Source organism: Oryx dammah, unplaced genomic scaffold (assembly GCF_014754425.2).
Source record: "Oryx dammah isolate SB20612 unplaced genomic scaffold, SCBI_Odam_1.1 HiC_scaffold_21, whole genome shotgun sequence".
NCBI classification, from domain to species: Eukaryota; Metazoa; Chordata; class Mammalia; order Artiodactyla; family Bovidae; genus Oryx; species Oryx dammah.
Window position 1 is genome coordinate 39,130,815 of NW_024070205.1, and position 26,275 is coordinate 39,157,089.

General features: G+C 42.2%; 1 protein-coding gene across 5 annotated transcripts in view; it reads left to right on the forward strand.

Moving 5' to 3' along the window:
* Positions 1-26,275, forward strand: part of VPS13D (vacuolar protein sorting 13 homolog D) — a 266,175-nt gene that overhangs the window by 76,526 nt on the left and 163,374 nt on the right. For 2 of the 5 annotated variants that reach the window (XM_040263469.1, XM_040263470.1), the window contains exons 31-42: positions 1,142-1,407; positions 2,571-2,704; positions 5,187-5,342; positions 6,537-6,747; positions 7,255-7,329; positions 10,578-10,784; positions 12,915-13,004; positions 15,594-15,734; positions 17,933-18,055; positions 20,426-20,500; positions 23,865-23,967; positions 25,026-25,178. In XM_040263469.1, the coding sequence (XP_040119403.1) occupies positions 1,142-1,407; positions 2,571-2,704; positions 5,187-5,342; positions 6,537-6,747; positions 7,255-7,329; positions 10,578-10,784; positions 12,915-13,004; positions 15,594-15,734; positions 17,933-18,055; positions 20,426-20,500; positions 23,865-23,967; positions 25,026-25,178 (1,734 nt within the window). Of the gene's footprint in view, positions 1-1,141; positions 1,408-2,570; positions 2,705-5,186; positions 5,343-6,536; positions 6,748-7,254; positions 7,330-10,577; positions 10,785-12,914; positions 13,005-15,593; positions 15,735-17,932; positions 18,056-20,425; positions 20,501-23,861; positions 23,968-25,025; positions 25,179-26,275 lie in introns of all 5 variants that reach the window. The other 3 variants (XM_040263472.1, XM_040263474.1, XM_040263473.1) reach the window with 2 other exon arrangements.

The following is a 26,275-nucleotide window of genomic DNA, read 5'->3' on the forward strand; positions in this document are numbered from 1 at the left end:
TCTGACTCTTTTGCCCCATGGACTGTAGCCCTCCATGCTTCTCTGTCTATGGTATTTTCCAGAGAAGCATACTAAAGCGGATTGCTGTTTACTTCTCCGGGAGATCTTCCTGACCCAAGGGTTGACCTGCTGATGACTCAATGGTAAAGAATCTGTCTACTGATGCAGGAGATACAGGTTCAATCCCTGGGACAGGAAGATCCCCTGGATAAGGAAATCAGCCATACTCCAATAAAAAAAACTTTTTTTGAAGTAAGGAAGGAGGCTCAGAGAAGCTAGACAACTTACCCAAGATAACACAGCTTTTAAATGACCCGATTTAAGTCCATCCTTTTTCTACCACACCAGGATTTCTCATACTCAGCACTGGTGACATTGTAGGTTAGATCATTCCGTGTTGTGAAGGCTATCCTGTACATTATGGGTTGTTTAGCCGCATCCCTGATTTCTACCCACAAGATGCCTACAGGAACCCCTTCCCTTGTGACGAAAATGTCTCCAGACATTGCCAGATGATTCCCAGGGGATGGAAACACCTGAGATGGGGATGTCTGAGAACTTCAGGATGACATACTTGCTACTGCTTTCTTATAATACATTCCTTCTTATTTAAAAATATGATTGACTTTTGAAAACATATTGGAGTTTATTGATATTCAAATCTTAGTTTAGAAGATGCCGGAGGGCTTCCCTAGTGGCTCAGTGGTAAAGAATCCACTTGCCAATGCAGGAGACATGAGTTCGATCCCTGATCTGGGAAGATCATACATGGTGTGGAGCAGTTAAGCCCGTGTAGCACAGCTATCGAGTCTGTGCTCTAGAGCCCAGAAGCAGCAACTACTGAGCCCACCTGTTGCAACTGTGGAAGCCTGTGTACCCTAGAGCCCATGCTCCACAGCATGAGAAACCCCCACAATGAGAAACCCAAGCACTGCAACTAGAGAGTAGCCCCTGCTTGCCGCGACTAGAGAAAAGCCCACACAACAGCAAACGCCCAGTACAGCCATAAATAAATAAATAAAATTTAAAAAAAGGAAAATGCTAGAGTATCACCTGCCCAAATTGAGTAATATATTTGCAGGTTAGTGAAATGTCATGTTCCTCTCTTCCTATTTTATTTTTATGATCTTCTTTCTTGTAGGTCTACAAAGGATTCCTCCTGTTTCACAGTCGTTCTCAACAATCTCCGTGTGTTTCTCATATTTGACTGGCTGCTATTGGTGCATGATTTTCTCCATACCCCCAGTGATATTAAGAAGTCAACTAAAGTTACTCCTTTTCGCCACCGTAACTCGAGTAGCGAATCTGCTATAATTCCCAAAACTGTGAAAAGTGGAGTAGTCACCAAGCGGTCTTCCCTTCCTGTGTCCACCGAAAGGCACCTGGAGGTCAAGGTCAACGTAACAGGTAAGTGTATGTAGATGTGAGTCACCTATTCTTGGTTTGGATTTTAGGCTAATTTTGTGTCTTACAGTATGACTTTTCTGTTGCCTCTGCATTTTGACAGGAACACTTATGTGTTTCTACGTTTTGCAGACTAACAACTGTTGACATTCTTGACCTCTGTTTTCAGATGGGAATTGCCTGGCCCACAGTGAAGGCTGTAAGATCTAGTCCCTCTCCTCTGACCTCCCCTAATGCATGTGCCTGGCCTGAGTATCCACCTAGGCAATGATCTTTTTTTCCCAGTGTTAAATCTGGCTTCAATTTTCTGTTTGATCTCCAGGGCCCCAACAAATGTGCCTTACTGAGTTTAGGCAAAAGTGGCATGTGAAAAATTTCAGTTTAGAAGATAAATAAATGAGGGGATTGGTGCTGGCTTTACAAAAAGAATATTTTCCTTTATAAACAGATTTACCATGTGTTTTTTTTTAACTAGCAGACTCTCGTAGCACATCTGTACATATATGTGTATTTATTGTTATGTTTGTGATATATCCTATCTCCTGCACAGTGATTTGAAAGAAGCTGGATAGCTCATGGCATTTAAAATAGATTTAGTTTCAAAAGTTCAGTTTTTAGTTTCAAAAGTTCAGTTTATACATGTTTTTTGATGAAAACAAAAAGTAAATTTGCCATGTCCATGTCCAGATGAATAGAAAACTGTCTGTGTCTATCAGTTTAAAAAGCAAAAAAAGTGGTCCACATTCTTTGTAAACAACCCAGAACATATACACAGATGACCCGGTGCTCTTTGTTGCCTGACCAACATCAGTATCTGAATCTGCTTCCTGGGAACTTAAAACAGATCGTCGCTTGGAGAAGGGGTGGTTTCCCGAGCTTCTTAGTGTCTGTTCTGCCTCCCAGGCGACCTAGCGTACAACTACATTGTAAAGAGAGAAAGTGCATCCCGGTCTTAGGCCTGTGCAGTGCTCTGTTGGCTCAGCTGCGCCTGGCCAGATCTGCAGGACCTGCTCAGGGTGTCGGCAGAATGTCGACAGACATCCTGGACATCCGATCTTTCTGGCTGACCTGTCGGCCCCCCACCCAGTAAATGTGCTGCCTGGCTTACGACACCTGCTGCTTTCACTTCCCAGCTTTGGCCTAGTTGACAATACTGTCCTTTCCAGGCACGGAGTTTGTGGTCGTTGAAGATGTATCCTGCTTCGATACCAATGCCATCATTCTCAAAGGCACCACTGTGCTCACCTACAAGCCCCGATTTGTCGATCGGCCCTTTTCAGGAAGTTTGTTTGGCATTGAGGTAAGAAGTCTTTGTGTTGATTGAAGCACTCAATATTTGGCTTAAGAGAAAAGCATCTGGAGAATAATTTTACCTCCTAAACTTTCCTTCAGGGTGATAATTAATGGGACCAAAGGACCCTTGCCCTCTTCTCTTCATTTTCTCCTCACATCTACCAGGTTATTCTAATGTGTGAATTCAGGCCCCCAGGGTCAGGCTGTGAATGTGTGGAGGGACTGTACCTCTTAGACCCAGCCTTCCTCAGAATCTTCAAGGAAGCTCTTCCAATCCCCCTTCCCCAACAGGCCCCTTGTCATGCCCTCCTGGTTCTGTGGGTCTAGGCCCTGGCTAATCTGTGAGGGTGAGGAAGGGGTCCTTGTTACTCCTGCAGCGCTTTCTGCACATTGAGTGCTTGTCCTCACGAAGACCTAGAGCTTTCTGGTTATCGAAACGTGATACTAAAGTGTTAGGGACTTTCCATGCTCTCCTTCCAGGAATATCTGATCTATTAAAGGGCACCTCTGGAGAGTCGGCCCTGACCTCAAGGGCTGAATCTCTAACTGTGATGCTCATGGCTCTGATTCAGTCTCATGAAGGAGATAATTTGCATTGGGATGGCTTTTGTAGCCAGAAGATTACATTCTACAATATTACGCAAAAACTGCTCTGTCTCTTCTTAAGCCAGGATGTGTGGAGACAGAAGGAGAAAGGAGACAGAAGGAGAAATGAGGCAGATGATTATCTCCTCTGGCAAATATTCTTAAGTCACTGATCTCCGTAGAATACTAGAATATTTGGTCAGAGTTACTCATCATTTGCTTCCCATTTATGGTTAAACTTTTTCATGCTCAGTTCTTTCCAGTGGTATTTCAAAAGCTGAGGGAGCAAAAATTGCTTCCACCCTCAGCAGCAGATAGTACTTTTTTTCTGGTCAGAAATAGCTGAATAAAACCTGTGGAGATTTTGCTTCCCTACCACTTGTATCTCTCATGTAAAGAAACCTCAGTGTGAGAGGAAGGATTTGCCTGCTAGCGTGATGTGACTTGGTCCTGAAATTGCAGTTCGTTTGCTTTCCAAGCCTCCACAGTACCAGCTTTGAACGGGAAAGTTTGGTGATTGATTAATGAACTGTCAGGTACAGTTGGGTTTTGTGTAGCAGACGCCCGGGAAGAAAAAAGGAAAATGGAACTTTCCTGCTCCAGAATCTTAGAAAAACTCCATGGCAAAATATTCGAGCTTCCTGGAAACTCCTTTCAGTCTTGTTCTTAAGGTGGCACAGTTGGATCTGAATTTTAAGACTACCCTAATACATCTTTGGGGGGAGGAATTTGTAAAGAAGGCAAAATGAGCTAATGTTGAATACAGCAGAGGACCTTGGTGTCATATGCTTTTCAATAGCTCTAGAAAATTCCAGGCTTCCCTGGTGGCTCAGATGGTAAAGAGTCTGTCTGCAGTACAGGAGACCTAGGTTTGATCCCTGGTCGGGAAGATCCCCTCGAGAAGGAAATGACAACCCACTCCAGTATTCTTGCCTGGAAAATCCCATGGATCAAGGAACCCGGTAGGCTACAGTCCATGGGGTCGCAAAGAGCTGGACATGACTGAGCGACTCACTTTCTTTTTCTTTCTTTAGAAAATGCCGGAAAAGAGGAAGGAGCAAGGGAGACTAAAGCAATGCTTTCTTCTTCCTCCTCTACTCTTGCTGAGCATGCAGCATAATATGGTCCTGGAATGGGCATCCTCCGTCCCTATTCTCTCCCCATAAATATGTTTTATTTTTATTAAAACATCTCAAACATACAGAAAGTAAACAGAATAGTATAATGAACCCCTATGTACCTTTCACATAGCTTCAGTGATTAATGTATTTATTTTCACTTAGGATGGTAACAACTATATTACATGAAATTAGGGAAGGGGTGGGAAAAACCACTTATCGCCACCTGTCTCACCTACATAATCTCTCGACATTTTGATGTATTTCTTCCCTTATAGTTTTGGCGTAATGTTATTTTGATTGGGCTGCTTTTTCACAACCAGTATTGTAACTGTTTTCCTGCCTTTCTAGGTAGTCTTTTAAACTGTTACTTTTAAATGGCTACAAAATACTCTGCTGAGTAGATGGGGAATATCTTGAAAACATTGATTCTCTTAATTTTATTTTTTAATTTAGCATTAAATGATGTTTCAGTGAATTTTTCTGTGTTTTGACTACTTCTTTGGACTAGTTCCCATCAAGAATAGGATTATTGGATCAAAGGGTGTGAAATTTTTAAGTCTCTTGTTATGTATTGCGAAACTGCCTTTCCCACGGGTGAAGCGCTGTGCTGCTGGCAGTGGGTGAGGCCACCAGCCTCACTCTTCACAGTGTTCATTTCAGTGGTTGTTACAGGTCTTTTATAGGAGAGGACTGATGCTTCTGAGATGGCCCCCTTTTCTCCTGGTGGTGGGACTCTTCCTAAACCAGACATTAATTCACGCCATATTGCATTTCATCTTCTAGGTGTTTTCGTGCCGACTGGGGAATGAGCACGACACAGCTCTTTCAATCGTCGATCCAGTACAAATTCATGTGGAGCTGGTGGGAAATTCTTCTTACCAGAATAGTTCAGGATTGATGGATGCATTCAATAGCGAAGATTTTCCTCCCATCTTAGAGGTAATGATGACAAGTCTGGATAACACACTGAGGCTCTCCCAAACACTTCCCTTTACTTGAACTACTTATTTACTCTGCCAGACTCAACAACAGTTCCATTACTTCAGCAAATACAAAATACATATGACATTGTCTCTGCCCTAGAAGATCTTTCAGTCTTGTGGAGGATGAAAGACCTTTTGATTGGTATGACCTTGAAGTTCTATGAAAGTTTACAGAAAGTGGAGTTCAACATAGTTAGGGATATTGACTGTGAGTGAAACAAAAGAAGAGTCTATCAGGAGGGTAGGATGTAAATAGACTCAGAAGGAGAGCAGTTCTGAATTAGGAAGCAGCAAAGTCAGGGGTAGAAGTGGCCCAGCAGAGCTGAGACTGAGGGAGGTCTCACTGTGAGAAGTCTGGGGACGTGAGGAGGAGGGAGAGGAGAAGCAGAGCAGGGGAAGCCAGGGCAGGACCAGTTAAGACTTGGATGTTTTATTTCTTTGGTAGAGAGGGAGTAATTAATTCATAATCTATTTGAACTATAGGAGATTTGAAAGAGAAAAGCCATTCTGATTTTTGGGCTTCAAAAAGAAAAAAAAAAAAGGTAAACGTAATAAATAAAGCACTATACCCAGACTTCAAGCAGACATCTCATTTTAAAGTGGTCTTATGTTGGTGTCTGTACAGCTTTTTCCACTGGTAGCTGAATTGCTAATGACTGAGGAACACCAGATTTTTAGGAATATTAATATAGAACTTGACTCATTTAAGGCTCTGTTTGAATAAAGGAGAGAGAAATTTTGTAGGGGGCTCAGTTGGCTTCAGAAATTTAAAAAAGTAAATAGAGCAAAGCAAAATGGATTAACAGAGTGTTACTAATTGGCTCTGGAGGAGGCAAGATCGCCTTCCTCTGATTCTCTGCTTTGATGATTATATATACTTGTAAGAAAATCATTCTACCGAATTATTAAGTGCTCTAGTAATTTGCCCCATGTAGTATTTTTTGTTTGGTACAGTTTTGTGACATTGGACCTCACATCTGAGACATCTTACCTTGTGGCTGTTAGTGCTTGATTTCAAGATCTCCCCAGTCTTTAAAATGAGGAAGTGTCTGTTGTATTTCTAGAACTAGAGTTAGAGTGGTACCTCTGAGAGGTGTGGACACAGAAGCCACTGCCGCTTTAAAAACTACCACCTTTTAAATCTTGTTAGATTCAGTTACAGGCCCTGGATATCAGACTCTCCTATAATGATGTTCAGCTGTTTCTTGCCATTGCAAAATCCATCCCAGAGCAAGCTAACGCTGCGGTGCCAGACGCGGCGGCCTTGGAGGCCAGCTCCGTTCACAGCTACCTTCCCGGTGCTTCTCGAGGGGGAGAGGAAGTCAGAGAAGGGACAAGACACACCTTAGACCCTGTCTTGGGTAGGTATTTAACCATAAAACCCGTTCAGCCTTCTCCCAAACTCCCCTTCTTCTTGTTTAAGATTTTCTTTTGCACAATTAGATTATTCAGGGTATAATTGTCTGTCATTAAGTATAATTGTTAAGTCATAAGTATGACTAATTCTTATTTTTAAAATAAAGAAAACACCCCAACCAACTATTCTAACCCACAGTATTTTTCCTTTTACCATTTCTTCTAGCGATACAGGTAATGCTAAGGTTTAGTTTTAAACTTTGTTTATAAACTTTTGTATATGGATAATAATACTGAGTTTCAGTTTTAAGCTTTTAAAACATAGCCAATATAGGGAAAAGACTTAAAAACTTCAGGGTATACTTGATAACTTCCAATTAGGAGCTTATTTTTGCCTATAGAAGTGAAATGACTGAGTCACCAGTTTCTGATTTCTTTTTTTGCTTCAGTTAGTCTGTGGGTTAATTTACATTAAATTACTTATAAAAATATATATACCATTTCCCCCATAGAATTACAGCTGGCTAGACTGCAGGAGCTGGGGTTTAGCATGGACGACTGCCGCAAAGCTCTCTTGGTGTGTCAAGGTAATTTGAATAAGGCTTTTCCCTTTATCTATTATCTTGATAAACAATAATGTTTGATAATGTTTATCTTTCCATTTCCTCCCCTATTCCCATGGATGCCTTAGTGAGCTGGAGTGTGTTTTGAAAGCCCTCTGTGGTTTTCTGTGGGCTGAATATAATCTTGGGCCAGTAATGATGGGATGCAGTATTTTATGGTGGATGTAAATGTGGGCTCTGGAGCCGACTGCTTGCCTTCAGATCCTTGCGCTGTCCCCTACTGGCTCCTTGTTTGTGACCTGGGCAAGTTTGACCTCTGTTCCAGTGCTTCCTTATCTGTACAAGGGAGGATTAGAGGACCTCCCTTGGTCCTTTGTTGCTGAGAAGCACTCTGTGCAAAACACACAGCATGTGCCCTGTAGACTGTTAGCACTGTTGCTGCTGGGAGTAGTCATGGTCGTGACACTGATCAGCTTGGCCATTGTTCGAGCTCCTCTGGGCCTAGTCATGTTTCTTGTCGAATCCTCATTCCCTTGGTGGTGGCATTCTTAACCTCACTTCAGATGGGGAAACCGGCTCAGATGGTTTGGTAAGGCTATGGTTTAGTAAGATGGTTTCATCTCAGGCTATGTCTTAGCGTGGGACTGGGATGGGTTTAAAGCCAGGTGTGTCCCTCTTCTTTCCACTGTTTCGCACCACCTGTCCACCTCCCTCTGTGCTCTCCTTGTCTTTAAATCAGAGATACAACAAAAGCTGTATTTTTTTCCTAGTCTTGATACTTGGATGTATATCCTCCCTTTTTATTTCTCTGTGTGGTGGCTCAGTGGTTAAAGCGTCTGTCTGCAATGCAGGAGACCTGGGTTCGATCCCTGGGTCAGAAAGATCCCCTGGAGGAGGAAATACTGGATCCACTCCAGTATTCTTGCCTGGAGAATCCCATGGATGGAGGACCCTGGTGGGCTACAGTCCATGGGGTTGCAAAGAGTCGGACATGAGTGAGCGAATTCAGCCAGTTCAGCCAGCCATGTACTATATACAGGCGTACCTTGGAGATTTTAGGGGGTTGGTTCCAGACCACCACAATAAAGAAAATACTGCAGTCAAGCGAGTCACACACAGTTTTTGATTTCTCAGTGCGAGTAAAAGTTGCTTTTACACTCTATTGTAGTCTGTTGGGTGTGCAGTACCATTATGTCTATAAGAACAATGTATGTATCTTTATTAAGTAATACTGTTGGGAAAATGGTGCTGATAGACTTGTCAACACAGGGTTGTCACAGATCTTCAATGTGTAAAAACTGCAGTATCAGCAAAGTGCAACAAAAGGAAGTATGCTCATGTATCCAACACACACACACACACGCGCGCGCGCGCGCGCATGTGGTATTTATACATGTTGGTAAATTGTATTGTAAATACTTTATAGAATTAGTTACAATTTTATTATATTAGCAGCAGCATCCCTTGTCATTAAAATTATTTGTAAACTATTCTTTTACATTGATCTGAGGACATTATAATTTAGTCTTCAGTTGTTTTTCATTCTTTCATTATTATACACAATTCTGTTATTAATATTTTTGTGTATGCACTTTTGTCTACATCTTTCAGTTTCTTTGGTAGTGAGACTTTTAAAAAAAATGTGTCTGTTTATTTGACTGCACCAGGTCTTCATTGTGGTACAAAGGGTCTTCGATGTTTGATGTGGCATTTGGGACTTTTTAGTTGTCACATGTGGGATCTTTAGTTGCAAACTCTTAGTTGTGGCATAAGGGGTCTTAGTTGCAGCATGCAGGATCTAGTTCCTTCACTAGGAATTGAACCTGGGCCCTCAGCATTGGGCACTTGGAGTCTTAGCCAATAAAGCACCAAGGAAGTCCCCCTTTGGTAGTGAGACTTGAAAGTGAAAGTCTCTCTGTTGTGTCCGACTATACAGTCCATGGAATTCTCCAGGCCAGAATACTGGAGTGAGTAGCTGTTCCCTTCTCCAGGGGATCTTCTCAACCCAGGGATCGAACCCAGGTTTCTCTCATTGGTGGTAGATTCTTTACCAGCTGAGCCCACCAGTGAGACTTAGTATTGTAAAAACTGGATCAGAGGATATAGATACTTTTTGAGGCTCTTTACTTGAATCAACAAATCTTTTTCTGAAAGGATTGTACCAGGTTAAACTTTGACCACTTGTGTGGTCTTATTACGTGATTGTTTGCATTACCTATCCTTTACCTCTGAAAACAATTGGAAGGTAGGCCTAATTATCTTGTGTGCCTTAATTTCTTTTTTTCCTAATCATCATTGCTTTTGTTTTAGTTAATTTCATATCCCGTAATGTTTACATTTCATTTTTTTTTTTTTACTCTTTAGCAATTCAAACACATTAAAAAATTTTCTAAGAGCCTTTTGGATTTTTGTTACTCGTTATTTCTTTAGTAACTGAGGTTTAGTTCCACCAATAATAAAGATGATAATACCAACTAATGTTTATAGAGCCTCTGTTATATGCCAGGCTCTGATCTGAGAACCTCCCAGTTGCTCACTTGTTTCCTCCTCATGTTAGTCCTGTAAGTGCCTGCTGTTGGGCAGAGAGAGACCAAGCAACTTGCCCAAGAGCCAGTATCTAGTCAGTGCAGGATCAGAAGCCAGGCCATCTTGCTCCAAAGCCTATGCCCTGAACCACCCACCACTGTTACATGCACTGGCCTCTGGTAATTTCTAAGCATAGGGTTGCATTGCTTTGCATTTCGGTTCTGTTCTTTTTTAGCTTTGGCAATCTGGTTGTGTTCAGGGGGCTGTTGTTTAACAGTTTTACAGTACACACATGGTTGAGAAGACCAAGTATGTACAACCTAAGACCTTTGAGAACAGTTACAAAGCAGCACATCAGAATATGCAGAACTACATAGTGAAGATTAAATGCTTGAGTACCGAGTGGCACCTGGAAGAATGGAGTCTCTCCATTCTTCTTTTCTCCTCCCCTTCAGTAGATGTCACTGTAGAGGAAGGATGGCTTCCTGCAAGCATTTTGAGCCAGGTCATGTGGTAAACTTGAGTAGAGGTGTGTAGTAAAGAGGGCCTTGTTCTGTTTGCTAAAAAAGCAGGATTCCTATTATTGTGCTTCGTTTTCCTTGTTCTGTGTGAGACTACAATCTGGCGTCAAGGTTCTCTTGGGCTGTCTAGTAGGTCCCTATCAAATGTATTTCTCTGTTTCCCCATGAGTTGCTTGAGTAGCAGTGGGAAGAGGTCCATCTGATCACCTTTCGATTTCTTCGCAGGTCAGCTAAAAAAAGCAGCCAGTTGGTTGTTCAAGAATGCTGAACCCCGGACATCCCTTTCCCTGGCCTCCAACAGCCAGCAGAGCCAGGGGGCGGCACCAGCCTGGTTGATCTCCGGCGTGGAGATGAAAGCCGAGAGTGTGTGTATCTGCTTTATCGATGACTGCATGGACTGTGATGTGCCTCTAGCCGAGCTCACCTTCTCCCGTGAGTGCTCGCCCAACCCTTAGGTTCATCTCCAAGATCGGCAGCAACTGCTGTCTTTTCTTCATGTTACTCATGCTCTTCCATTTCTAATAGCATGGGAGAGATTTAGATAATGGTTTTACATGTGTTTTCCATTATTTGTATTTAAAGACATGTATTTATTTGCTATATGTGGCCTTCAGACCCTGGGTTGGGAATAATAGAAATTGTCGTTGATGAAATTTCTGTTCTGTTAACATGTGTGCATGCTCAATCACTAAGTCGTGTCTGATTCCTTGTGACCCCATGGAGTGTAGCCCACTAGGCTCCTCTGTCCATGGAATTTTCCAGGCACGAATACTGGAGTGGATTGCCATTTCTTCCTCCAGGGTATCTTCCTGACCCAGGGGTCAAACACGTCTCTTATGACTCCTGCATTGACAGGTGGATTCTTCACCACTGTGCCACGTGGGATGTGCCACATGGGAAGCCATTGTTCTATAAATAGCCCTAGTTAAATAATTCCTGATCTCTCCACTTTATGTTTTCATGTATCTTAAGATTGTAGTTATTGTTGTTTAGTTGCTAAGTTGTGTCCAACTCTTTGCGACCCTCTGGCTGTAAGCCGCCAGGTTCCTTTGTCCATGTGATTTCCTGGTCAAGAATACTAGAGTGAATTGCCATTTTCTTCTCCAGGAAGAAACCCACCAGGGGTTGCCGTCTTCCCTGAGCCAGGGATCAAACCCATGTCTCCTGCATTGACAGGTGGATTTTGTACTTCTGAGCCACCTCTGGCTTCAGGGAAGCCCAAAGATTATAGGGAGTACTGTTATTAAAGGGATTTAAAAGATAAGCGTAGAAAATAGGGTTTACATGCTATATAGACAATTAAAAAACACAGAGGCTTCTTAAAATGCTCACCCCATTGTCTCCTCCATAGGGCCAGATAGGAGGAGAAACCTTGGTCATCTGAGAGCTGTCCCTCAGCAGAGTGGGGATGACTGTAAAAGGGCTTTATCCTCAATCACATCATTGTAAGCCATGTTAGATGCAGCTACTAAAGAGAGTAAAGGAAAATCTCACTTCTGAGTTTACTTTTAATTTTCCATCATTTTGATCTTGTAAGTCACTTTTCCCTTCAAGGAAAATTCAGTTCTGGGGATTTAGTTCAGCCTTTTACACACTGGGAGTTTTCCTTTTCTCTGTGTTTCTAGGCACCAAAAGGCCACTTGATTAAAATTAACAATGGGAATTTTGACTGTTTGCGTGAGTGTCTTTTCTGCAGAAAATAATACTTATTTTTCTATGGTAATCTTAACATTTTGAGCTAATATTTATGAGGGTATGACTGTTCTCATTACACTACCTTCTTTTCAGATATTCAGGAAAAAATGTGTTTTTTATGTTCCCTGGTTGCTGGGGCTGGGATTGGTGGGGAGGCAAAAGAGGCATTTACCTCATTCACAACATTTAAAGGGCAACCACGAAAATCAGTGATTAAGATAAATGATATTTTAATGCAATATTTTTAAAAATCAGAATTTATTAAATAAAAATCCCATGATGAGCAAAATATCAAATTTTTGTATGTTCTCTTATAAGATCATTAGTATTAATTATAACTAATAGCTCTTTGGGCTTCTCAGGTGGTGCTAGTCATAGAGAACCGCCTGCCAATGCAAGAGATTTAAGAGACGCAGGTTAATCCCTGGGTCAGGAAGATCCCCTGGAGGAGGAAATGATAACCCACTCCAGTTTTCTTGCCTGGAGAATCCCATGGACAGAGGAGCCTGGTGGCTGACAGTCCGTGGGGTTGCAAAGAGTTGGACACAACTGAAGCGACGGGGCACAATAGGTCCTTATTTTTATTAAGATAACATCAATTTATAACATACAACTTTCTTGTGTACAGCCTTATATTTCCACTTCTGTATACCCTACAGCTCACTACCAAAAATTTAGTTTCTCTCCATCACCATACAATCAATCACCCTTGCTCCCACCCCCATCCCTGCCCCTCTGGGAGCCCTAACTCTGTTCTCTGTATCTTTGTGTTTGTTTTTCTAACATCTCTTTAGTATGCTGTGTCAGCAACAGAAAGTTTTGGTTGTTTCCGCCCCACCACTGCAATAAGATTTGCTTTCATTGCAGGTCTGAATTTTCTGCAGCATGTAAGAACTAGCCCTGAAGGCTACGCCCACTTCACCCTTTCTGGAGATTATTATAACCGTGCTCTGTCAGGTCAGTATAATTATCATGGGATTTAAAACATACACTTTAGCATTTGCCTGGGCCTATCTCTACGTAAATCTTACATGAAGCAAAGGAGTAGGACAGGACAGGGAAAGATGAAAAATAAGGCACAAGCACAAAAGATACAGATTTTTTTCATATTTCTAAAAATATATTTAGTATATCACAACGGAATTATTTAAAGTTTTCATAGTTAATTCTTTTTGATCCTGGAGTTTGGCTCATTTCAGAACATGAAATTGCTCAGTAGTGAAGGATCACTCGTCTGGCCCTGAGAGCAGCTAACTTTCAAGTGAGATTTAAGCCCACACACATACTAAACTTAAGGCCTCCTTACTTCCTACTGGGCTTGTCTCATTAGAAGAGCACTGAGTCAGTGACAGCAAATAGCCTGCCTTGCATGCGTACGTACTGTTGCTTCAGTTGTGTCTGACTGTGTGAAGCTATGGACTGTAGCCTGCCAGGTGCCTCTGTCCTTAGGATTCTGGCTAGAATCCTAGAATAGCTAGAATCCTAGAATACTGGAGTGGATTGCCATGCCCTCCTCCAGGGGATCTTCCCTGCCCAGGAATTAAACCTGAATCTCTTATGTCACCTGCATTGGCAGGCAGGTTCTTTACCATTAGTGCCATCTGGGAAGCTGGTAAATGAGTATAACTAGCCTTATTTATTCCCTAAAGTAGAACGTGGTTGCTCAGGGCAGGCTGTTCTTCCAGAGACATAAACCTGGATAAAGTGCAAGTCATTTTCATATGTCTTTCCTTCCATTGGAAAGACCAGGGTAAGGATCTATACAGATGGACATTCAAGAACAATCCGGTAACAGGGCTGAACAGTTTGAGCTGTGACATTCTTTACCTTAAAGAGAGTTCTTTGTAGGTATGGACAGAGTAAACCAAGTAGTGTTGAAGAGCAGTTGCTCCCTTTGAAGTCAGTGGAAAATTAAGCTTCCAGTGTGTTTTGCTGCCTGCTAATTGTTCTAGAGTACGTGTCACATTCAATTTTATATGTTAGTTAACATTCTCCCTTCTCTGTTCTGGATTCACTTAAAGGCAACACTCTTTTTTTCCTAATTGTTCAAAATGTTTAACTTCAGAATAATGGTCCCAGTCCTGCTAGTTGAGAGAAAGTTTTACAGGGCATATGGTAGCTATTTTTTTGAGAATCATTTATTTTCCCAGAGCAAATATTGCTTACTTTTACAGTTGCAGGAACACATTCAGGTCACTAAGCACTAAATGGCGTGAGGAGATGAACGTACCAATGTTAAGCTACATGTTAGATTGGGTTTGTATTAGTAAATCACCTCATCTATGGCCGGTGGATTGTGTTTAGGGAAAAATTAACTGGCCTTGAAAAGTTGTCTTTAAAACCACAGGAAGATACCATTTTTCTCATCCAACAGATGGGCAAAAAGGAAGTGTGACAGACCTAAGTATGGTGAAGATATGAGCCATAGAAGTGTCATTTCCTATGGTCAGAATTGTAAATGGGGACAACCACTTTTGAAAACAATTTGACGTGACCTATAAGCATACTTGGCAACCCTTCAACATACTTCTTCTAGATCTGTGCCCTTGAGATTCTCCTATGTGTCCTAGGAAACAAGTGAAAAAAGACCGCTTCTAGTAGTGGTTTTCCAAATAGCAGCAAAGCTGGAATCAAATGCAGTGTCTCTTAGCAGTAGAATAGATAAACAGAGTGGTATGTTCATAAGTGGATTGGAACTCAGTGGTGAAAATAATGTACCACAGATATATGGCATCAATGTGAGTGGATCTCAAAGACATGTTATTGATCAAAAATAGAAACTTGCAAAAGAATACACACAGTTGGATTCTATTTATGTGAAGACCCCCTACATTAGCAGGACACACTAATGTATTTATCTTCAGAATGTATACATGGATGGTAAAACTACAAAGAAGAACACAGGAATTATTAAAAATTCAAGCTAATGGAATTGAGTGGGAGAGGTTTGGTGGGGAGTGTTATTCAGGAGCTTCAAATGCATGTCTAATGTTCTGTTTCATAAGCTGAGTAGAGGGTACATGAGCGTTTGCAGTGATTTTATTCTTTAAACCGTACATAAATGTTGTTTAAATATACCTTTTGTACATATGACACATTTTAAGATGAAAATTTCAAAAAAACTTAATGAATTGCTGAATATACCTATTTATTCAACCAATGGTTCTTGATGTAAGAGGGTAAATTTAGTAGTTACTTCAGCCACTGACACTATTTTTCCAACCTGAGTCTGAGACACTTTTTTCCATCTTGAGTGTATCAAAAACAGGGCTTGCCTGGTCTTTAATAGAAGAGGGCATGTCCCGCCTGCCTGCCTTCCTCCCACCTCTGGAAGACCATGGTTGGGGTGCATGTATGCTTCCCTTGAGACAGCACAGACATCTGTAGGATAACCTGAAGCTAGAGAGGGTGCCTTCCGTGTAAAATCAAGTTGGAAATAAAAAGCTGTTATCCATAGTATGTCCTTGCTGAGCATTTGTGAATGGTGTTCCCCTGTAAACTCTTGGTATCTGCTGAGCAGATGTCTTATTTCCTGTGTTCTGCTAGGCTGGGAGCCATTTATTGAGCCCTGGCCATGCTCTGTATCCTGGCAACAACAGGCTGCTAGTCGTCTCCATCCTTCTCGACTGAAGCTGGAAGCCAAGGCCAAACAGCGCTTGGATGTCAACATCACCTCTGTGCTAATTGGTGAGTGGAAAGTTGTCTTTCGGACACTGGTACCCTTCTGTGCATACGTCCCTTGTCTGGAAGGCTGTTAATTCTGGTTTAACAATTGCTTGGGCCTGTACCAGACATCACTTACTCCTCACAGCTGCTTTCCTGATAAACCCTAACTTGGCTTCATGGTGCTCCTTACCCCATTGCTCCAGCAATGCTGGTGCTCTTGGTGCTTAAGCAAGAGCTTAGACCATGTGGGAAATACCCATGTCCATGATGAAGTTTCTCCCCATGATGCTTGGTCACTGGGGTTTATTAAATGTCCTAGAAGTGAGTTCAGATTCATTTCTCTCATACTATTCACAGAATAATTCTTGAAATGTATGATTTTGATTATCTTTAGAGCAATGTCAGTTGTCTGTGCTGTTTCTCATCAATTACCATGTTCATATAACTCTAAAAATCACCGGGTTAATGGGTTGTCAAGCTAATGGCATAAGCTCTGAAAGTGTCTTTGACAATACTGAAATGTACACTCCTGGATTCAATGTAGTGAGTCAGACTCTTGTCCCTATACTTGTCCATATATCAGAAGAATAGTAACATTATCACACAGTGAGATAGTGCCTTTGTTCGCCATGAAACTTACACTCACTGTTTGAATTACTGATCTGTAGGCTGATTTTTGGTAACACTGTAGTGTCTGAGTGATAGTAACACATGCTACAGTTGTGCCTCAGTATCCAAAGGGATTGGTTCCAGCACCACACTCCCTACCCCTCACCTCCCCCGCCCCATCCACATCTGTGACTGCGCAAGTCCTTTGTGTAAAATGGCCTAGTGCAGTGAATATGGTTGGCCCTCCGTATCTGCCTGCAGAGCCCACAGATATGGAGGGCAGACTGTTCTGCACATCTGTGAACTTTGTCCAGGGTATGTGTTAGGTTGAGTCTTGTACAATATCCATTGTCTTATTCCATGTCAGAGTTAAGAGAATGTGTAGTGAAACGAGACCAGAAGTTTATTGATTCCTAAATTTTAAAAACAGTTTTACATTTGTAGGTTTCATTAATATCAGCAATGTAATGGTAAATAGATCTCATGATTCTTCTATATTATTTTGGCTTCTCTGTTATTTCTTATATAATCTGTTCATCTGGAAGTTTAGATAAAGTTTGGGACAGTGTTTTGAAAAGCCATGGTAAATAAGAGCTTACCTCAAACAAAAGAGTTCTATTGATATATTTCTTATGATTATCTAATTAAAAATATCCTCTAAAAAGCATTCTTGTCATTGGTAAAGCTGTTTTATTTTTTTAACCTTTAATTCCTTATTTCTAAAATTGTGCTGAAACCCAGAAACATTGCTGTGACCTCTTAGTGTTTAAAGAAATACAATTTCTGTAGCCAAATACTGGAGCTGAAAACCAGAAACTAATCATCCTTGTTTAAAAAGTGTGATATTTTAATTAGGAAAGAAGGTCTTTATCCAAGTGTGGTGTGTAGTAACTTTGTTAACCTGCTCTTCCTGTTATAATTATCCTGTTGAAAAAGTAAAGCCACTTCTGGAGAACTGTCAGCTGGATTTCAGCCTCCTGAGTTTGGTGGCCTCCTAGCTGGTCTTTCTGCCTCCAAACCCTGCCCCTTAGCATTACATGCCGTGCTCTTCACAAAGCAAGTTGTTCTCTTTCCTAGACTTCTTTGCTATGTCCCTTATACCCCAGCATGTTATACCAGAGTCACACCACAGTATTCTGTGTTCCCTAAGTGTGACGTGTGCTTTCATGTCTTAAAGTCTTTACATGTGCTCTTCTTTCTGCCTGGAGTATCCTGTCTAGTCCTATTGGTAACCCTCCCTGCTTTAAGACCCATAACAAAGGTCCTCACGTCTCTGGTGATTGCCATGCACTTGGCTGTGTTGTTCCTCCACTTGTCCCAACGCAGAATAAACCTTCCCCTGTTACATGCTCCCATAGCACTTTGTATTTTTCTTTTAGCTCCTTTCACATTATGGGATAGTCTTGTGGTGACGGTTGTTTTTGTAATGTTCATTTCTTCCAGTGGAGCATGAGGTTCTTTAGGGAACCAGTTTTCTCAGAGTCTAGCATAGGGCCCCCCATTTAGGCAGGCATTCGATAAAAGCTTGTTTGGCTGAATTGAACTGATCTGACTTGAACTCTCAATCTTTACCATTTGTGTTCTCAATATCTTTGGGGAATTTTTCCTAGACCAATACAGAAGTACCAAGGAATCGTGGATGGCAGATTACTGCAAACAGGATGAGGAAATAGGCCCCACCCCATCTGAAGACTGGATGGGCTCGTCAGTGGATCCGCCATGCTTTGGACAAAGTAAGGTTTTCCTCCGCACATGTCTAAATCACCTTTGACCTACACAGCCATGTTTCCGTGAGAAATTCAAATAGAACCATCATTTTCCATGGAAAAACACTACAGGAAATTCCGATTGCCTTCTACAACTGTTTTATTCTGTGGAAGGGACATTTTTTTTTTTCTGGCATGACATGCTGAACTTTTCCTCTCCCCTCTCATTCCACCATTGTGGGAGGAGAAGGACGTGCCATTCCTGAATTCCGGTCACGTGCCACATGAACTGGGGCACCTGGAAATGCACTGGGGCGGCCATTGGTCAGTTTGTGTTTTGCTCAGCAGAACAGTTTAATTGACTGGACTTTGGGCCTGGATTTTGAAGAACATCTTTTCAGGTGTCTAAATCTAAAGATTAGAGAGTTTGGATATATTCTTGAAGAGAGGGAGGGCAGGCTCCCACGTGGAAGCAATTGTTTCACAGGGGGGCCTGTACTATAAAGAAGAGAATTGAATGCCCAGCCTCTGAAAGATAGAGAAGTCAGTGTGTTCTCTGTTAACAATGTTTTCTTTCCTTATTTAACGCTTCACCATGGAGCTCTGATTTCCTCCGAGCTGGGGAGGTTGTGATGGCCAACGGCATGGTCCTTAGTTGTTCCACAAGCCATTGTCATCCAAATTCAACTCAGCCCTGGCTCTTTCAGTGTGGTTTCTTTGGGGAGTCTTGGCCGGACTTCACATAGCTCATGAATACTTAACTATTCCATCTGGTCTGCAAACGTGTCACGGGAAGATGGATTTTCTCAGTGTACGAAGTATTTGAACTGGTTCGTCTCTCCTCAGGGTGTATAAATGGATTTTCTATATGCCTTGTACTTCTTGAAGGAGGAACAAGGCCACGTCAGCTCTGTTTGCTCTGTGTGTTCCCAGGCTGTTGCTTCTGAGTCTCAAGGCCATTGCTTGGAAGCCAGGGCTTCTCAGATATCATCAGTTTCAATTCTAGCTCCTCCTCTGACCTTCCCCATTTGTGTGTTGAGAGAATGTAATGGAGTCTACCCAGAAGGCTCTAAATAATCTTTGTAATATGTAATGTGTCCTAAAGAGTGTGTTTCTAAAAACATTCATGCAGAGGGATCTTAAATCCAGACTCAGTGCAAACACTAAGAAGGCTGAATCTTGAGGATTTTGATGAAGGACTTTCTTTTGTCCCTCTCTCACCGCTCCCTTCCCCTTTTATTTTAACATCTCCTCTTTCTTTATAGTTAATAAGCTACCGTATGTATGGTAAATGCCTGTGCTAAATTAAAGCTAGATTTTTACTTACGGATTTTTGTGGTTACTTAGGCTTATAAAGTTTTAATGTATCTTTTTAATTAGGCATGAGTGAACATACCTAAATTTCCAAACTCTCTTCTTATTTAGACTTCTTGGATGATAGAATAGCAGGTGGGATTGTATGCTTCTACTAGGCCTGCTAAAGTAATTGTTGGGCATTTGTTTCCAAGGTCAGTCGGTTTGGATCTTGTTGAACCAATCACAAACCTTCAGCTCTTACTCTGGAATATTTACTAACGACCCCCCCAGATTTGTGCATTTTATTCAGGCCAGCTTCAAAATAAGCCGTTGAACTAGAGGTTCTTAATATGAAGTCCAGCCTAAGGGAGCCACTGATTTCTTACTGTTTCTTTGGCTGGGAAAGAAAATAACGGCCTCTTTTTTGACATTATCATTGGTTTGTTCAGTAAGGGCTGAGATTCCGTAGATAAACCTGGATGGCATGGCACCTTAATTCATTAGTTTTGTAATCAGGGACCTTTTATGGAAATGATAAAAAAAAAAATGTTCTAGAAATGTTCATGGTTAACATGTAATGTAAATAAGACCATGACATAACTCCTCAGCTGAGACTATAGCCTTGGAACACAGGCTGATTATTCCTCTTGAATTTTTGAGACCCATGGGGGGCTAGCATTCTACTGCTACTGCCGTTTCCAATTGAAGTGGAGCAGCTCCCACTAAAATCTGTACTGCTTGTTCTTGGTAACTTTTCTATGCCATGTGAGAACAAGCATGCTTTAAATTAAAAATCCTCAAAAGGCTGGTCATTCTGTTCCAAGTGAATGTGAGTACATTTTCTTTCCCCAACAGAAAAAAAAAAGGAGCATGCTCTGTTGACACAGGCTCCACAGTAAAAGCCAGGATTAAAGCTGTCTGGTTCACCTCATCAAGTACCTTGTGAGCGCCTAGTGATCGATCACCAAAGGAATGAGCCAATAAGTGCATGATGCTTGCTGTGTTTGTAATGTACACTGTTTGCGCTAATGTTTCGGAGACGAATCTTCTTTTTCGCTGTATTGATTCTCACCCTCTAACTTTGTCTCTCCTGTCTACCAGGCCTCCCCCTTGTCTACCTTAGAACTAGGAGTACAGCCAGTCTGACTAACCTAGAGCACCAGATCTATGCTAGAGGTACAGTACAGCCAAGCGAGGGCTTGCTTTATTTTCCTGTTTTAAGAACTGCCTTGTACATCTTATTTTCTGTGAACACGGGAGCCAAATGAGGGTATACCCAGTTATGAGTACTTTGTTTTAGTAACAGGAAAGATCATTTCCAACTAATGGACAAAGTGCCGTCTTGTATTAGAAGAAGTGACATGCTGATTCTTATTTTGTCTCTTGCATCTGCTTTTTAACCTTTAGTGGAAATGAAATCAACTCCACAGTGTATGATGCAGAAACATCCAGTGTCATTTAGAGGTGATGTCTGTCCTGAAAATCAGGAAAACCGTCCTCCATCGAGCCCTGCAGCAAGTCTTTGTTTATAGACTACTCTGTGAATGTTTATTCTCATGGTAATGCAAAGGGCGGTGTGGAGTAGGAGCTATGGTGATCAGGAATGGAGCTCAGAAAAAAATTTCCAGTAAATCATTGTTTAGACAAAAATCTTAATTGCCTTAGAAATGAATTGAGGTTCTTAGGAGGTAGCAAAAAGAATGTTCTTTGTTTCTATCTCTGATCCTTTAAGGGTTCTTGAGAATTTGACTGGTAAGTAAATATGAGAGGCAGACATCATAAACTTCAAGGAATTAGAATCCCAAAATGTTCAGTTCTTTTGTTTGAAGGAGTGCAGTTTAATGTGAATGATTTATATTTGTCCTTGGCTACCACCACCAGATCCTGGGTCATAGTGTATTTTGTAAAAATATACCTTTTGAGCTTCATCTACTAGGAGTTCAGAACAGGGATATTAGTAAATGAGGGCAGTACTATGATTTTTTCCTGAAAGGTTTTGTTAGGATTGATGTTCGTGAGGAGGGCTCCCAAAGCCCAGGCTTGATTCTTCATTGTTTCATGAATTTATACTTCTAAGTTTTTCTTTATCTGTTATTTCATCTTTTGGGCTAAGCAGAACATTATTCCTGTGTAGTCCATGGGGACAAAAGCTCAGAGAGACTAAGTAATTTGCCTCCATTCACATGAGAGGCCTGGGACTTTATTTCTCATGATTTACAAGCCAGGTCCTTTCTCATAGGCTGAGCTGCTTACAGAGCATTAGAACCCGCACTGTGTATAATGGTCACATTTCTCTGGGGATCGGGTCCACAGGACAGACATTTCCTCAGCTGGAGCTATTTAAACTAAACGTGGATGTGAGGAGCTTGGGGTTCTTTCAGCCTGTGAACCGATTAGGTCTGGTCACCAAAGGAGGTTTCTGAGGCCACCAGGGAATCCTGTTCTCTTTGGTGAGCTTGGGGCTTTTGTCCTCTGGCGCAATGCCCAAGCCAGGTACACAGCTGATCTGGACTCTAAGTGTGGAAGATGTCCGCTCCTTCCCCTGTGAGTTTAGACTTGTGAGCCTCTCCACGTATTTTTATCCTCAGTGAGGCAGACTGTTGGAAGTCTCTGCAGGTATGTGCAATCCACACAATCAGCTTGGGGACCTTAGCAGTGTGCCTACCTAGGCTATTTAACTTCACAGCCATATACTCGTGAATACCTTTATATGGGTTCCTAGCACTTTATTCCATGTTACAGTGTGATCAAAGCTATTTGCCACCTGTTCTTTTTAAATCTAATTTGCAAATGGAAACTTAGCGTCTGGCTCACAGTGGGATATGAAAGCACATCTGGCTTCTTTTCCTCCTGGGCCCTTTATCTCCTTCAGTAAAGCTGCTCTCTGGCTCAAGGAGAGGGAGGTTCCTTTCAAGGTGCCACAGTGAGTACTGTTTACCCTGCTGACAGCTCTTAAATTTTTTACTCCCCCTCTGCTCTTGTCAGCAGCCTCACAGCTACTCCTTAATTTTCAACTTGTTGAACACTGATTTTTTTTTTTTAATCAAGCCTTGGGAACCAAGTGAGGCCATTGGGATGAGAAATGAGCATATTCTAGGTGGAGATTATATTTAGATGCATTTGGGGTGTCTCTAAAAAGCTAACCACTAAGTTGTGGGAACACGCTGGAGCCTACTCACTTAACTTAGACTCCCCTGAGCCGTTCTTACCAAAACAGAACTTGTCTTAACCTGAAATGGCTTGTTGTGGCCTGTGTAGAGCACTAACTTCTGAAAACTTGAGAGGCTACAAAGGGAAAAGGAAACAATAGTTACTTTTCAGGAGATGTGACACTGACTTAACCCTGTTGCCCCTGTGCTGTATGCGAGAGGTGGGAGAGGCGGGCTTTGGTGGGGTTGGGCTTCTTGGTTTTGCTGGCAGGAAACACATGGTCCTAGAAGATGAATTGAATTTTGCTGTAGTCTCCTCAGCCGGCAACTGCAGGCACCTCCAGCTGTCATTTTCTCCACAGCTGCAGACCACTTGGATCCTGGTCTTCCGAGGGCTGTCTTTGTGCTTTAAAGCCAGACACAGAGTAAGACTGGGCCTTGCCGGTTTTTGTAGGCCGGGTGTGTGTTGCTGAGCACATCAGCCTGGAGGCTTCTGCTCCCACCTCGCTCTTTCTTCGTGCGGCCAGTAGAGGGAGCACAGACCCTGGTAGGAGCCAGGGCCTCTGCTCCCAGGAGTGCGCTGCAGGCCGCACGGGAGAGCCTTCCTCAGTCTGTTTCCAGTGTTCGTCGTCAGGTCCAGCTCCCCCTAGAATTGGCTCATATGGATCAGTGTTTCTCTCCAGTTTCCCCGATTAGAAGCTGCTTGTGAAGGAAACCATATTTTGTGTTCCTCTTGGCATTTCCATAGAACCTGCCTAATACAGATGGTGAGGATATCTGTGCAAGAAAAATGAGCTAAAAACTTCACTTAAATAGCTTTGGGATAGTTATCTTTTTGAACTTCCAGAGAGGAAAACCCACAACTGCATATGTAAGAGAACAGGAAAGGATGTTTTTATTTTTTTATAAATGTGCTTAGTATGACTCAAGGGTAACTGTTATACAAAAGAGAGCTTCCTGAAAGTATAAGTGTTTTGGACAAAATGATACAAGTACACGTGTTCTGTCTTGCTGCAGTTCAGGTTATCCATTTAGAATGGCTTTCTTGGAAGCAGTGGAGGTTCATGTCTGTCTGTCTTGATGCCAGCCATTTTAGGTCTAATGCCTTCTTCTGAGTTAAGGCCCATAAGAATCACGGGAGAATTGTGAGGTGAGACTTGTCAACCATCACAGTCAGTTGTTGGGGGACTGAGTCATCTCATAGTAGGTGGCAGAGTACATGGAGATGTCCTGCTTGGCCTGTCAGTACACCTGTGGTGCTTCGTTCTTTTTTCTCTCCACTATCTGCCTCTGCACAAGAGGCCATGGTGGGCACTGCCTCCAGGTGTGGGGAGGGTCTCTGCTGCACAGGTCAGGGCATGCGCTAACGGCCTTCTGTTTGCTCACAGCAGAGATGAAAGCCCCTAAGCGCCGGCAGCCATTTGTCCCTTTTGCTCTGAGGAATCATACAGGCTGCACTTTGTGGTTTGCCACCCTGACCACCACGCCCACCAGGTAAGGAACACCCGATCTGTCACCCGGTGCCGTCTCTATCACCGCAGGCTGTCTACCAACCCGGCAGAGCAAGGCGGGCCCTGCGTGAGGCTCTTAGGATCCATTGCATTTGAATCAATAATGTGCTGTCTTGCTGACACTTATGATGGAGGTTCTGGTTCTACGTAGAGTCTGTAGTCAGAGAAGTAGATCTTGAGTCTGAAATATCCAAACTGTGATCTTGATCCTGGCATCCATTGTTTTTAAAGTAAAAGTTGAGCAGTTTAAGGATGTGAAAGAAAAGTCACTCCATCCTTTCTCCTTGGTCTTCATTTCTACTTCCCCCTTTAAGAGACGCTGTATGCTATTATGAAATCAAATGTTTTGCCCATTTTTCTTCCAAAACTGCTTGAAAATACCTCTCATATCCCTCACCTCTACCCCAAATTATCTTCCAAACCTGCAGCACACTTGGGTCCAGGTGGAACTGGGTGGAGTTGGGAGAAGAAGTGAGTTCATCTAAACCAAGTGAGAAGGCTCTCTAACAACTTTCTGCCGATTTAGACCTTGGTTCAGCTCTCCAAATGCAGGTCTATCTTCCCAATTTAGTAGTGAAGTGTATGAAATGAGGACCAGAATCAGTTGATTTGAGAATGTATTTCTCCTGCCTCCACCAAGTATGAAACTTTTTTTTTTAAGTCACTTTTTAGTTAATAGTCACTTAAAAAAAAAAGTCACTTAAATATTGGGTTGGCCAAGAAATTCATTCAGGTTTTCTAATACTATAGTTAAAAGTCACAACTAGCTTACATAACCCCTTGGGTACCGGACTCTACTGCTAGCAGCAGGTGGTTCTGCAGTGATTGCTTTCCAGCTATTTGTAAAGTTCCAGATGTTGTGATTGGTCATGAAGTTAACTTGAGTTATTGACCTTTCAGGTCCTCTTTTGCAGCCAGGTTACATGGCCTTATTGCTGCAAATTCCGTCCTGAGAGGGTTTCTGCTTCCAGCCCTGAGTTCTGGGTGAGAGGGAGGTGGAGAGAAAGAGAGACCAGCTGATACTGTCTGCTTTGGTTCCAGGGCTGCACTGTCTCACAGCGGGAGTCCAGGGGTGGTTCCGGAAGGGAACGGGACACTTCTTGATGATGCTCACAATGTTAGCGAGTGGCGAGAAGTCCTGACGGGTGAAGAGATTCCCTTTGAATTTGAAGCGAGAGGAAAGCTAAGACACAGGTAAAACGTGGTTTTCTTTTTGCCTCAAAGAAAGGCGGGGGGAATATATATATATATATATATATATATATATATATATATTTATATAAATAATTGTCCCTAGTGTTTTGCCTCTTCACTTTCCTTTGTTAATGACTTTAATGTTTTATTTTTAAAAGGCATTTAGAAAACCAGTGTTTCCTTTTTTAAAAAATATAATGACTATTTGGGAATACATTTCTTTCCATCAGTTATCCCTTTATTTGACATGTGAGGTAACCGGTATGTTCCATATAACTACGTTGGTTGAAGCATAGACAGATCATAGCTCTCCAGTTGATTGCATCCTAGCTGGTTTTCATGATGGAGTGGTGACATGGTCTTATGAAAAACATTATCAAAGCACAGTGAGTTTTAAGCTACACATGTACCCTTTCAGCAAGCAGATGGTTTTAGGAAGCAAAGCCGATAAGATGCTCTCATTCTTTTTTTTCTTTATATTTATTTATTTGGCTGTGTCAAACCTTAGCTGTGGCACAAGGGATCCTCACTGTGTCATGTGAGATCTTGCGTTATGGTGCACGGACTCTCTAGTTGCGAGGCTCAGGCTCTTGAGTGTGTGGGCTCAGTCGTTGAGGCTTATGGGTTTAGTTGCTCCATAGCATAAGGGCTGTTAGTTCCAAGACCAGGGGTCAGACGCATGTCCCCTGCATTGGAAGGATTCTTAACCAGTGGACCCCCAGGGAAGCTGCATAAGATACTCTCATTCTAAGAATAACTAACTCACTTAGGGAGACCACTTGCTGATGCACTCAAAGCCACCAGCCGTAGGCTGGGAATAAATGCGAAAGAACATTGTGCCTGGTAACCGACAGGGTGTAAAATGTGTAATAAAATGTTCTTTTACTTGCCAACGTTTTTAAGTAGAAGGGCTGTCTGGTGGATACTGAATAGTTAAGATTTTAGCGTTTGCGCCTCAACATCTAAAACTTCAGAGATTGGCTTCAGCCTTCTGTGGTCACATGTGTTCTTGGTGCGTTGATTCTTTGTATGCAGACGTGCTGCTCAAACACTTCTTCCTTCCGTATAGTTCTGCGCCTGTGCACATTACTCCCTAA